At 36.9% G+C, this 13,655-nt stretch overlaps 1 protein-coding gene across 1 annotated transcript; it reads left to right on the top strand.

The window, feature by feature from the left end:
* The first annotated feature begins 5,992 nt into the window (after positions 1-5,992).
* Positions 5,993-7,917, top strand: lsm6 (LSM6 homolog, U6 small nuclear RNA and mRNA degradation associated). Its single transcript, XM_016546579.1, has 4 exons — positions 5,993-6,071; positions 6,499-6,598; positions 7,039-7,152; positions 7,369-7,917. The coding sequence occupies exons 2-4, from the start codon at positions 6,505-6,507 to the stop codon at positions 7,401-7,403; spliced, it is 243 nt and encodes an 80-aa protein (XP_016402065.1). The 5' UTR covers positions 5,993-6,071; positions 6,499-6,504; the 3' UTR covers positions 7,404-7,917.
* Positions 7,918-13,655: the final 5,738 nt, after the last annotated feature.

The following is a 13,655-nucleotide window of genomic DNA, read 5'->3' as shown; positions in this document are numbered from 1 at the left end:
TATTTTTTTCTTAGTATTTATTTAACTTTGCTTCAGTTTTAGTTTTTTTATTTCCAGTTTGTCATTTTAGTGCATATCTAATTTTCATTTGGTTTAACTTCTTCATCTAATATTTAAATTTCATTTTATTCAAACATTATTTGAATTAACAAAAATGCTTTAAACAGTTTTAGTTACCAATATTAACCCTGATTTGGAATGACATGAGGTTTAATAAATGATGACTAAGTGATGAGTTTTCATTTTGGGGTGAACTATTCCTATAAATACACCAACTCATTGTTCTCTGCTTCGCAAATTGCTGATTTCCTCTGTTACTTCCTGAAGCATTTCTCTTCAATATACGTGTCCATGTCACCTTGTTGGATACATCGCTATGTGACATAATTCAGGATCAAGCACAACATGTCTTCCCATTCCGATGAATATTCAGCTAGCGAAGACCACTGTTTGCCTGCCTCTGAGTCACAACTCCTCTGTGGTAGGGAACACTAGTGGTCAAAAGGCAGAGTGGGAGTTTGTGTATGTGTGTGTGGTTGTGGTTGTGTTTATATGAGAAGGAGAGAGAGAGAGAGAGAAGAGATCCTCACCCGAGGAGAGAGTGTAGGATTTGAAAGGCTAGCTTCCTGGCAGCCGGGAGTTTTATCTCTTTTTTAGAACAACCACTGAGGTGTTTAGAAAGGAGAAACCGGCATACCATGGCTATGTTAGACTCACGGCTATTAAAGCAGAGATTTGTCTTTCTTCTCAGAGCCCAATGCTAGTAATAAGTAATAATTGTTTAAAAAAATGTCACAAGAAGCTAGCATTCACATATTACTTTCACAATTCCATATCTTAAAGGGATAGTTCACCCACAAATCATGTCATGCCTAGTGTCATTTTAAACCTGTACTACCTTCTTTTTTCTGTGAAACACAAATGAAGATATTTTAAAGAAAGTTTGAACTGTTTCTGCCCATACAGTGAGTCAGTGGGGTCCAAAACAACACTGGACTCCACTGACTTTCATTGTATCATGGGTATATATAATGTTTGTATGAGTGATGAGTTTTCATTTTGGGGTGAACTATTCCTATAAATACACCAACTCATTGTTCTCTGCTTCGCAAATTGGGCAATCCTTTTTCTATAAAGTACAGTACAGAGCTTCCATCTTTTTTTTTTTTGAACAACAACCCCCTTTTTTGGCAAAGAGCAAACCTGATGAACTGGCAAGACTGCCTGTGAAACTGTATGGACAATATGTTACAGGATGCTAGCTGAACTCATCATGAAAGTAGAATGAGGGGGCTTTGTTCCAAATGTCACGATGCATATTTATGGATGTGAAGTGTTCCTTTTGTATATACTCAGCTCCTCTGTCCTTCAGTGGCAAACATTTCTCCCTACATCACTGTAATGATACGTGCAATCAAACCAAAGATACACTCACACACTGACCCACCCTAGCGTGGCCTTTTAGAAAAAAGATCTCAAGCAACAGGGAAACCTAGTCCAAAAAAAAAAGCTGGTGGACACCACTGGGCGAGTATGACTTATTCAGTGTTCTCAAACCTCTCCCTGAAGTAACCCCAGCACTGCACATTTTGTATGTCTCCCTATATCTGACACACCCTCTTCAGGTCTTGCAGTCTCCACTAATGAGCTGATGAGTTGAATAAGGTGTGATAGATGAGGGCGACATACAAAATGTGCAGGGCTGGGGGTACTCCAGGTTTGAGAACCACTGACTTATGTCATTAAACATAACAAAGACAATAAAAACATAAACTATATGGATAATATAAATGACATGTCAAGCATCAGGCACTGCTCAGTTTATATCCAAGTGTGTTTGTGTTTATTACCTTGCCTGGAATATCCTGGATGGGTTACCTGGCTTTGGTCCCACTCTTCTAATGGAGCCATGACTTTTGGGTGGGTTGAGGAGTTGGGTGCTGAAGGTGGGCGTATGTAGTGGTCTGAATGTGTTAAACCACTGCTAGGCATCAGTCTCAAACATGAAAAGACTTTCTCAAACATGCACACAGATGAATACACACTGCCCTCACAGACGGTTCAGCAGGAGTTTAGAGGTAATGGGTTACCATTTCATAGATATACAGTGCATCTCAGTGTATAGAATTACATAGAAATATAAATAACACAACAAAATTAAGCTTCAAGTATGAAATGCGCTCTGGTTTATTATAAAAACTAAAAAATTAAATATACTGTTTGCATAAATATTCATTTGTCACATTGCAACATTTACCAGAGCCACATTTTGCAATAGACAGTAAAAATGTTATTGCATCATTGATGCATTGACCATGACAGCTATGGAATTTATAAAGTCAAACAAATGCATAAATTATGAAAGGCATACAGAAAAAAAAAACATCCAATGTTCCAGTATAGATTCGGCTGGTTTAATTATCCAAAAGCTACAAACCACACAAGTTTTAACACAACAACAAAAAAAAAATAAATAAATAAATAAATAAATAAAAAAAGGGAGTAAAGGTGCACATGTCATCTATATTAAAGGGATACTCAATCCAAAAATGAAAATTCTCTCATCATTTACTCATCATCATGCCATCCCAGCTATATGGCTTTCTTTCTTCTGTGGAAGACAAACAGAGATCTTTAGAAAAATAATCACCATTTTAAGAGTGAACTCATGAACCTGTGTTTGACAGTTGGCCAGAAGCCATGGTTTATAATTTCAAAAGTTTAAAATATTAGTATTTTTCTCTCACACACCTATCATTTCACTTCAGAAGACAATTACTCATAAACTGGGGTTGTGTTGATTACCATTGTGTTCATTTTGCGTGGTTTTTGAAGTGTTACATTTTGAGGGACCCATCCACATTGCATTATATGGACTCACAGAGATGGATTGTTTTTCTAAAAATCTCTGTTTGTTTTCCATAGAAGAAAAGAAGTCATATACATCTGGGACAGCATGAGGGTGATTAAATGATGATATGTGCGTCCCAATTCGCATGCTTATGCACTATTCTATGCCATTTTTTTAGTAGAAATAGTGTGATTGGTGTGCTCACACTGAAAATTCATAAAAGAAAAAGTGCATTTCAAATGCCCAGATGATGCACTTAAATAACCAAAAAAAATTAAGAGTAGAATGTTGGACACCTTATGCACTCAACTGTCGCAGCTTTAATTACATAGCAGAATGAGAGGGGCTGTCGGACTCTAGTGTTGGATGACAAAATAACCTTATATAATTCATACACTAGACGGTTAAGTACATATGAATAGAATAAGTGCATTAGTGCATCATTTGGGACACAACTGATGAGATAATTTTCATTTTTGGGTGGAGTATCCCTTTAAGAGCAATAAAATATCAGTGTAGAACATGTAATTCAATAACATATCAGTGTAGAACATGTAATTCAATAACATGAGAACACTGGTTTTTGCCAGGCACTGTATATTTACCACACTCAAAATGGCGGAGCTCACAGAGAATCAAGATGAGTCTCATTAGCTTTAATTAGCAATTAGCACTTATACTCCACTACACAGGCAGACATTGCTAATAGTTCAATGTGAACACTTGAGGACTCTAAATGACACATTTCCCAAATATTCAAAAATTTAAATCAAAAATGACTTTTTTCTTTATATCTCAAATGTTGTGAGATTCTCTCTTCAGAAGGACTGCAGATTTTTTTTTTTCTAGAAAGATGATAGGATTGAACCAATGTCAGATATGTCAAAGCAAATACATCTAACACATTCTTAAATCTCATACATTCGCTTCAGCTCATTTCAAGTACTGTATAGAAGAATGTGAATATAAGGTGGCTCTCCTAAATCATTTCAGCTATGTATTTGACAAAGGTCTAGAGCAGGGGTGTCAAACTCAGTTCCTGGAGGGCCGCAGCCCTGCATAGTTTAGTTCCAACCCTGCTCCAACACACATACCTTGTAGTTTTCAAATAAGCCTTAATGACTTGATTAGCTGGATCATGTGTGTTTAATTAGGGTTGCATCTAAACTGTGCAGGGCTGTGGCCCTCCAGGAACTGAGTTTGACTCCCCTGGTCTAGAGGCTGCAGCCAGTGCCTGGAATCGCATAGGATAACCTGGCCTGCAGTGGCTGCATGCACTGATATATACAGTGGGCATGAATCTGGGTGTTAGAAAAGGTGAGCAAGGTTCCACTGCTCATTTTTGATCAAGGCGACACTCCCCCCATCATTTCCACACTATTACCCCCATGCAGTGCAGGGATTAGGGAGTGGGAAGGAGAGGAGAAAAACTACATGCCGACAGCCAATCTGGATTTCATTTGAAAACTCCCTTGAGGTTTTTCCATTATCCCCCCTCCATATCCAACTTGACCCCGTAGAGAAAGCCCTGGCCCGCAAAGGTCAGCCTAGTCTAGACTCTCCTCTCCTCACCCCTCTGTCCTCTTCCTCGAGACAGCCTGCGGCAACCGAGGGTTCCCCCTCCCCTCGCATCTGACACCCCTCAGCCTGACCCACCCCCCAACCCTGTTGAAGCTGCCTCTGTAATCTTTTCATTTTTCCTCCACTCCCTCTCAGGTCTTTGGGGGCTTAGAAAGGTGAGGCGGGTTGTACCAGCAAATCAACTGTGCCACTGTCCATCTGAGCTCACCAGCGTCTTGAAGGCAGGGTGAAAACAGTCCCATCTGGCATCACTGGGCAGCTATTACCAACACGTTACTGTTTTGGGAGTAGCTGTGGGGTTATTCCCAGGCTCGTGGTGAGAGTACATTGTCTGCGTTGAGGAAACCTGAAAGATTTTTTGTCCCTAGCCAGTCGGCGCTATACAATTAATGCACATTCACGTTAACGACACGTACAAAATATTTAGCCAAAAACTTTTGAAGGACAGGTCGGTAAGGTTAAAATGTCTTCTTTTGTGATATAGAGTTTGACAGAAGCATTCTTCTTCCTTTGCCAAACAACAGGAAAAACTGTGAAGAAAAAAGCTCATGAAATGCTTTCTTATCTGTACCGCTTCATTGTGTTTTTATTCAGTATCACTTAACAAGCCAAGCCATTCACGCTTTTCTGGTAAAGTCAAGAATGTGCCAAAGTGTGTGTGTGTGTGTGTGTGTGTGTCAACTCTTTGTCACATCGCTCAAATCATGCTTTATTTATTTACCACATGACATGCAGGTATTGTGTGCCACTACTGAGGTATCTGTTAACTTGTTCGATTTATTTATTTATTTTATTTTTCTTAAATGAATGATTGCTTTGATAGAAAAACACATTAGATCACATTTTCCCTCTTAACCCTCCTTTAGGACATGAACTCAGGCAACAAGGGAAAAAATACTCATTGAATATTCATTAACTTGTGCCTAGGTGTGTACACGGCTCTTAACCACACTTGTTTATGACTTAAGGACTTGTAGCGCTGACCTTAGTTTAACACGGCACCAGATACCAAATTAACCTCTAGCCTCCTCAGGGCTACCAATGCCCTGCTAACAAGCAAACTGTCTGGATGCGCCAGAAGTGCTTTATGATTCTGTCTCTCAGGTGCATGCCCTCCTCTGCCTGTGAACAAAAGACAGTTTTTTTCTTCCCCATCTATCTTTTTGGCCACTCAAGATATTTTTTCCTGTTTTTAGTCACACCTCTCTACACAATGTATATATATACACACATTTTTTTAGTGTATACACAATATTTGTGCATATTTTTTACAGTACACAAAATATTTTACACCTCATTTTTACAGTCTATCTATCTATCTATCTATCTATCTATCTATCCGTCATTCATTAGCTCACTCATCCATCCTTATATTTGTCTATCATTCTAATTTCCTAATAAAAACAAAAGCGAACCTTTTCCTTCACTACCTTTGTCTTTCTGGCTCATTTTACCTCTCCGCATTCTTTAACAAAGTACATAATGGCACCTTTGCGGCTTCCGTACGCTATGTTTTTATCGACGCATCTGATTGGCTGTGCGGTGTAAGCAGCATGGAAATAGAATAAGCGCTTCAGTTCATTGGTCAACACAGAGACGCTTAGTCCAAACGTGCGGCCAACGTTGCAAAACGATAGAGGCGAGCGACTACTTTATTTTCTTTAAATGAACGAGTGCATTTGACGTTATCGGAGGGTTAAATGAACTGCAGTACTATATCCCGTGACTTGTGTAATAAATGGATTGTGCTTTACATTGGGGTGTAATGCTAACAGGCTAAATTAGCAGCTCATGCTACAAGTACACCGGTTCTGTCCAAACAGAACAGCTTATAACGTTACTACTGCAGAGGACAGCGGGTTAAAACATAGACTGACTGTTTCATTTGTAAAAAATGTGTTTAGTATAGTCGGTGAGCGATAAACAAATCTTACGGCGCTGCTCTCCTTACAGTAACACTTCTTTTACCTAACGATACAGCCAGTGTACAGTTTCTTATATCTGTGTTTTAGTTAGTTATTCATAACCTTAATTTAGTTAGTTATTTATGATCTCTGTATTTTCAGTAAAAAATGAGTCTCCGGAAGCAGACACCAAGTGATTTCCTGAAGCAGATCATTGGGAGACCAGTGGTGGTGAAGCTGAACTCTGGTGTTGATTACAGAGGTAAAAGTAGAAGAGCATCTTAAATGAGATTTATATTCCTTTAACGTTACAAGGTTGTTTCAATTTACACGACATTTGAAAGATCTAAAAATCACACTTTAAAATTGGGCTTCCTCATATATGCAGTAAGAAAACAGGTTCTTCAGAGGGAGGAAAAATGTTGTTGAGGGGGTGAATTGAAATAAGAATTTTTTTTAAATAGCTCTTTTCAATGCTTGTTTTGTGGTAATTGTTTTATTGTTCAAAATTGTGCAATTTTTATTGTACAAATAATTAGTTTTACGTGCAATCTATACAAAATATCACTAAGATGAGAAAGTTACATTTTCTAAAAGGTCTAAAAAGCTACCACCAATTCTGCCTGCGCCCCTGATCTTTGGCAAAAAATTATTGAAAAGGCACATAAGTTACATTATGTCTAACATGTGTCTTGCCCTCAGGAGTGCTGGCCTGCCTTGATGGCTACATGAATATTGCTGTGGAACAGACAGAGGAATATGTCAATGGCCAGCTGAAGAACAAGTATGGAGATGCATTTCTCAGAGGAAACAACGGTGTGTAATGTATAGATGTTTGTTTTTAAAGACCTGTGCTTTCCTGAGTGGTTTTCATAGTGTTTTTTTTTTTTACCTAAACTGAGCCAGTGGTTTTTTTAACAGTAATGTAGTTTCGGAAGCTATCTGTGAGCATGTTCTCAACTTTTTCAAAAAAAAAAAAATGTAATATGTTTTGCGTATACCAAAGCTCATTTTGTTTTCTTTGTCCTCTAGTGTTATACATCAGCACCCAGAAGAGGAAGATGTGAAGCCATTTTACTAGTTTCTTTATTCATTATTAGATAAGTAAATTGTTTACTGGCGATATTCATAATCCTTTGTTAGTTGATGATAATGTTCAATAAGTTTGTTTCATGTTTTGTAACACAAAATTTGGTGTTCTGCAGAGTGATGCAGTACATTTGTTTTTCGACAATAGATTTTGCTTTTGTGTTTTCATGATTTATCTGTTCCTGAGATGCTTCTATGAATATTTAAATGGTGATAATTCAGTCGTAAGGAATTGCTGATTAGCACTTTCAAGTCTGGAGGTTGTTCAGGGCTCCTTTATCTGCATATTTCATATTCACTGCTTAAATGTACCTGCTGACTGTTTCACATAATTTGGTCTACTATAGACCTCTATTGCATGATAATGTTCTTTGTTTTCAAATGAATCAATAGGTAGACCCCGACTGTACCCTGATTTTCTGCTGGTGTTGTCTGCCCCTTTCTAACCTTTCTGCCTACATTAGGAGACTCTAATAAATTTACAAACGATCATGGCACGGTGACACTTCATTAGGCAAAGGTAAAATAATGATAAACATATGATGATTCATTAGCTTCCTAATGAGCTGATTGGATGCACTAGTGTTTTATTTTCATGTGGGATCAATGCTTGGACCCTTATTTTTTTTTCTCTGTGTATCCACATATATGCTCTTTGCCCTCGTTTAGGAGACAAAAGGCTGCCAAGGTCGGCCCTGAATGCAGGATGAAGGACACACTATTGATTAAACCTTGTCCGTAACCGGAGTGAGCGGGGGCTTTCTAGCAGGAGCTTGATATCATTATGGCGACTGCAGCAAATGCTTTCCTATTGTAATCAAAAACCAGAGCCCCTCTGACGATGCTGCTCTGCGCTCCGAGATTATTTAGCACTGTTCACTGTAATAACCCAATGACTAAATACTCTCTGTCTTATGAGGGCTGCTCTAATGACCTAGAGAGCAACAGCCAGCAACATCATAACTGGCAACAAATACTGGCTTCAAAATCTGTGTACAGGTTATTACTATCATTTTGTGTTTATTGTATGATACGCAATAATCATACGGATTTGATTACAGAATCATAAGATGTTGGGTCATAATAGGAGCTCAGATATTAGTGGTTGTCAGTCCTTGCCCTTGCACATAATGCTATTTTGGCTGTGAAAGAATATGGCACGTTTGCACTTTTAGGCTTTAGCTTTTATTAGACTGGATTGTTGCATTCATGTTTGTCCAGTGAGTTTAAGGTCTGCAGCGCCACCAGCAGTTGGACCCTGACATTGCAACGGATCTGAGATTTGCCCCAATTCCTAAATAGTGTAGTGTACAGTAAAACATGTATTGTCTGCAACACCTTGTTGAAAAGAAAATGACAAACTGAATTGTGATGCTGGTATTCATAGTTCACTACAGAATGAATGTACACTACCCTTCAAATATTTGGGGTCAGTAAGATATTTTTTTTTAAATCAAAACTGACAGTAGAGATCTTTAGATATTTTACAAAAATTATATTTCAAATAAATGCTGTTCTTATGAATATTCTATTCATCCAAAAATCCTGAGGAAAAAAAAGTTTCAGCTGCACAAGTTTTCAACATTGATAAAATGTTAAGGTCAGACTTAAGGTGAAGAATTAGGTGTTAAACCAAGAATTAAACCATCAGAACTCTTTAGACTTTTTAAAAAAAAAAATATTTTTTTTTAGGGTTTATGGACCTGAATAATGAGTTTATAACTTTTAGCCCTTGTTAACGATTATATATGACTTATAAAAGATTTTTATACAAAATTCATAGTAGTTCTTATGATTGATATGGCTTAGAATTGGTCAAATGTGCTTAGAATATATATATATATATATATATATATATATATATATGTGTGTGTGTGTGTCAGAATTTCGACTTCGTAATCATGCACACACTGTAGACGTATATTGTTATAGCATGTTACAATGATTTCTGAAGGATCATGTGACACCGAAGACTGGAGTAATGGCTGCATAATCATAATCTGATTTTGCATAAAATATGTAATCTTGCATATTTATATATCTCCAATATATTTTTACATGAATATACAGGCATATACGCTATTGTGGCATTGAGTATTTTGTTTGGTAAACAAAGGTACACCTGAACTGTAATATGAGGGGTTCCATCTGAGCAGGAATAAAATGTTCCTCTTTGACCCCTAGAACTATAAGTAATACAGACATTTCCAGTATTTACACAGCAAAGCCAGCAGAATGTATGTGTAAAGCAATGCCATGGATCACAGTGTGTGAACCTGATCTGGAGAGACTCTTCTCTGCCAGAGAAAATCGAAATGAAGGGATCAGCTTTCAGTCAATTCTTGCACACCATTCTAGACAGCATACTGGTGGAGATGTGTTACATGGGTTGCCATTGTATGCAGTTTGAATTGTATTATTATTATTAATAAAATTTCTCTATGATTTTTTTTCAACTTAATGTCAGAAACCTATGCATATGATATAAACTTGTGAATATTTAAACAGATGTATATTTATCATTTTTTCTTCCCTTTAAGGTTAAAATAATAGCAAATGTGTATGGCTTCAGCCGTGTACTATCTGAATGAATATGTGAACCATTTAAGCTCATACATAGGCTGTTGTTGACCAGCATTCTACCACATGCAGACTCTTAATTTAGACTCCAATACTGTCAACCTTGGCCTGGAATGTGCTCCCTGACCTTCTTATCTGAAAGGAACTGTTGTGGATGTTTGCAAGAGGGGGTTGAATGATTTATCCGGACTAACCTACAAATGGCAATGTGAAGCTGCTTGGCTGGAAGAAGTGGCATTCATTTTGGGGAAAAATAAGCCCCGGGGGGTATGTTGGCCCTGACAGCAGCACTTGCTAGTGTGTATATCGACCTCTTGTGGTTGTAAATTATACCTTTCTGATGAAAACTGATTACTTCAACTTATGGGATAAAGTGTGTTGGAGCAATGGGAGTCTGTTCATTGATTTGGAAAAGGTATACATTAGTCTCTATGGCTTAAGAGAATATGGCCTCCGTTTACACCAACCAAAGAAACATTCACTCCATGGTACCTATTCTGACAATGTTTGCAGTACATTCCAATATTCAAATCACGTATTCAAATATGTTCTTCAGGTGTGTGTGTGTGTGTGAATCATGTGGATGCCAAAAGACCAGTGGATTTAAAACTTTTTCATGTGGGGGATAGGTCATATACTTTTTTGTGTTTATTACATTGAAATTAACTTAAACTTGAGCTGAATTTATTCCATTCAAATGCACTGATACTTTTAACAAATGAACTAAAATGAGCCTTTAAGTCATTAAGAATTTGGTCTACCCATAGAAATCCTTCAAACCTGCTTCATGATGTAGCCTAGCTATGTCGTCTGAAGTCTTATTATGACGACCATTATGTATTTTAAATATGATTTAAAATACGTTAATATAACGAAGTTAGACTGGGAAATAAAACATTTCTCATTCTCTCTGTGTTTTTTTTTAAGTTAGCATATGTTTTGCACAGTGTAGTAGGCTACACACAGTGTACTAGCTTAGCATACCATTAACTAATTAGCCTGCTAGCTTAGCATATACCCTATGTAAATGTTTGTTTATATGATTTTATGTGTATTATATGCTATGTTTGAGCAGGGGGGCTCATATCAAAGGGACCTTTTTTTATAAATAGCCATTGTGCTACGTTGTAGCCAGGAACATGATTTACTATTGCTATCAGAATTGTGTCAATTTTCCTATAACAAAAAGACTGCACATTTTTTTTTTATGTTTACATCTGTTAATGATGGATTTGTTTAGGAAAATACTAGCATATCCATCCATTTATAACTTTAGGGTGACCATAATCCCTTTTTTTTGCGAAAATGTCCTGGACAGGATTTCTAAATTGCCTAAAATGTCCAGGTTTTGCCTTTCTTTTCCTATTGTTTTCATATTTGCTGAAGATAATGACTAAAAAGTAGTTTGAACAACAGCGTGCAGACATTGTACAACAATCAACCAGTCGCAGTGTTCGAGAGGGAATAATGTTAATGGGAAAAACAGACATTTTAGGCAATTTAGAAATCTCCGTCCGTCCAGGAAAAAGAGGACGTATGGTCACCCTAGTTACTTGAATATACAAGGCAAGGCTTCATGTGTCATCCAGTTATTTTAGCTGTACAAAAAAAGTCGGTTATGCTGCTTGATGTTGCAAACTGGTATTTGATATATTATCATAATCATAAACACACTGGATTGTAGCGCAAATAGTTTTCCGTTTAGTCTATTTTATTAGGTATTTACCTATAGCAGCTAATAAATTTGGAAGTCTCGCACATTCACAGAAAATAGCTTACTTCCGCATTGCAAAATAAGGTGGATAGATGATCCAAAGATAATAAACTTTTGATTTCACTGGGTCTTTAAGCTTTTGGCTCATTAGAAAAAAGCTAATGAATAACATTCTCCTTCACAAGAAATGTCAGATCACAACAGCAGAGGTGTTCTGGCATCACGTTCATCGCCGCATCTTAGGACACGTCAGACAGTTGGGTCAGCCCATCTCCCTGTGCATTTCGAGTCTCACATGAATTACAGGCTAACCCTGCACTCAAGCAATTAGCCCCCTTCACAACACCATTTTGACTGCCAATTTGTCTACCATGGAACATAATGCAGAGAGTTGCTGGCAAGCGCCCAGCATGCTAATGGAATTGCCAGAGTGTTTTGTTTCTCTGTGAGTATCCATGGTGGCTTTGTGCTGTCAAGTCGCAGAGATAGCCAATGGTAATTGAGTGTGTCCTGTAGCTGCCACGTTTAGAAATCACTGAGCACCTTTGGCCTTGCCATGGTACGACATCAAGGGCGCAACTGGGATTCAGAATAGGAGAATGTGTGCAGATGGGATGGATAGAGAGAAAGAATAGTAGATTAAAATAATCTTTAACAGCTGGCATTTTCCTTAATCTCTGGCTGATCTGAAGGGTTTCACTGGAATGAATTGTGACTTGAACAGAAGAGCCGAGCCAATTTCTCTGCAAATCTGTGCACTTTTATTTTATTTGTCCTCAAGTTAATTAGAGTCAAAGGGTACTCAAATTGCTATAATAGTTCAGTCTGAGGCTGCTGCCACAAATATGTACAAATGCCAAGTTGCATGCACTCTCGCTGCTGTCAATTATGGTCTCATAAATGTTTGGCTGACATTTTATATTCAAGCTCTTGTGCAGCACTACATAGCCACTGTATGTTCGTAGTTACTTAAGAGATACTTTATTGATCCCCTAGAGTAAATCTAGTGCAAATCAGCAGCAGCATCTAAAGGTGCACATTTACTGTTACTCTGTGAATTTTTGTGTGTGAAATCCAGTCATTCCAACCCATATGGAAATGCAATATATGTATGCTCATAAATTACATTTCCATATATGAAATATATTGTCATATGACGTAAAAACATATATAAAACATATTAGAAATTGAAACAATTTCTATGTTTAGGGTCAGTAATTTTACTTTAATGGCAATGTATAGGTCCTTTTCTATGCCACTAAAGTGAAATAACTGTACATAAATGTAGGAGCCTGATAAAAATTTTAGATGAAAATTTCAGATGGCACTTAGAGGCTTTTGCATCTGAGATCTTCATACCTATATCTAGCCCATACAAATATTATAGGCTATGTGTAATAAATTTTTGGACATATATGTCATGTATTTGTATATTCATCCTAAAACCCATCAATACATGTTGATGTATTGATATAAGTAAATCTAAAAGATAGACATGAATTTAAAACATACAAAAACATATACAGATTTTGTTGTATATATATTATTTTAATAAAGTTGCATATATATATATATATATATATATACTGTATATGTAGCCCCAACTCACAAAAAACTAATTCGTAAGATGAAATGTCATTGAGTTGAGCCAACTCAATTTGATCAAATATAGTTTAAATGAAATTGATACATTGATGAAGTGTTTTTTTTTATGCTTGTTGAACGAAAACTAAAACATTTAACTGGTAAATAAATTATTAGGCAGACAGCCTTCTACACTCAAAAAAATAAAATAATAATACATAAGACTTACTTAACTCTAGGCATTAGTCAACTTGTTAGGCATAACCATAAAATAGTTTAAGTACTTTAATGGTATTCCCAAAGTATTTTTATTTTTATTTTTTTTCATTAATAAAACAACTTCATGTTAGCA

This window comes from Sinocyclocheilus rhinocerous, unplaced genomic scaffold, assembly GCF_001515625.1.
Source record: "Sinocyclocheilus rhinocerous isolate Xijiao unplaced genomic scaffold, SAMN03320098_v1.1 scaffold580, whole genome shotgun sequence".
NCBI lineage: Eukaryota > Metazoa > Chordata > Actinopteri > Cypriniformes > Cyprinidae > Sinocyclocheilus > Sinocyclocheilus rhinocerous.
This window is presented reverse-complemented; position numbering and strand designations above follow the sequence as displayed.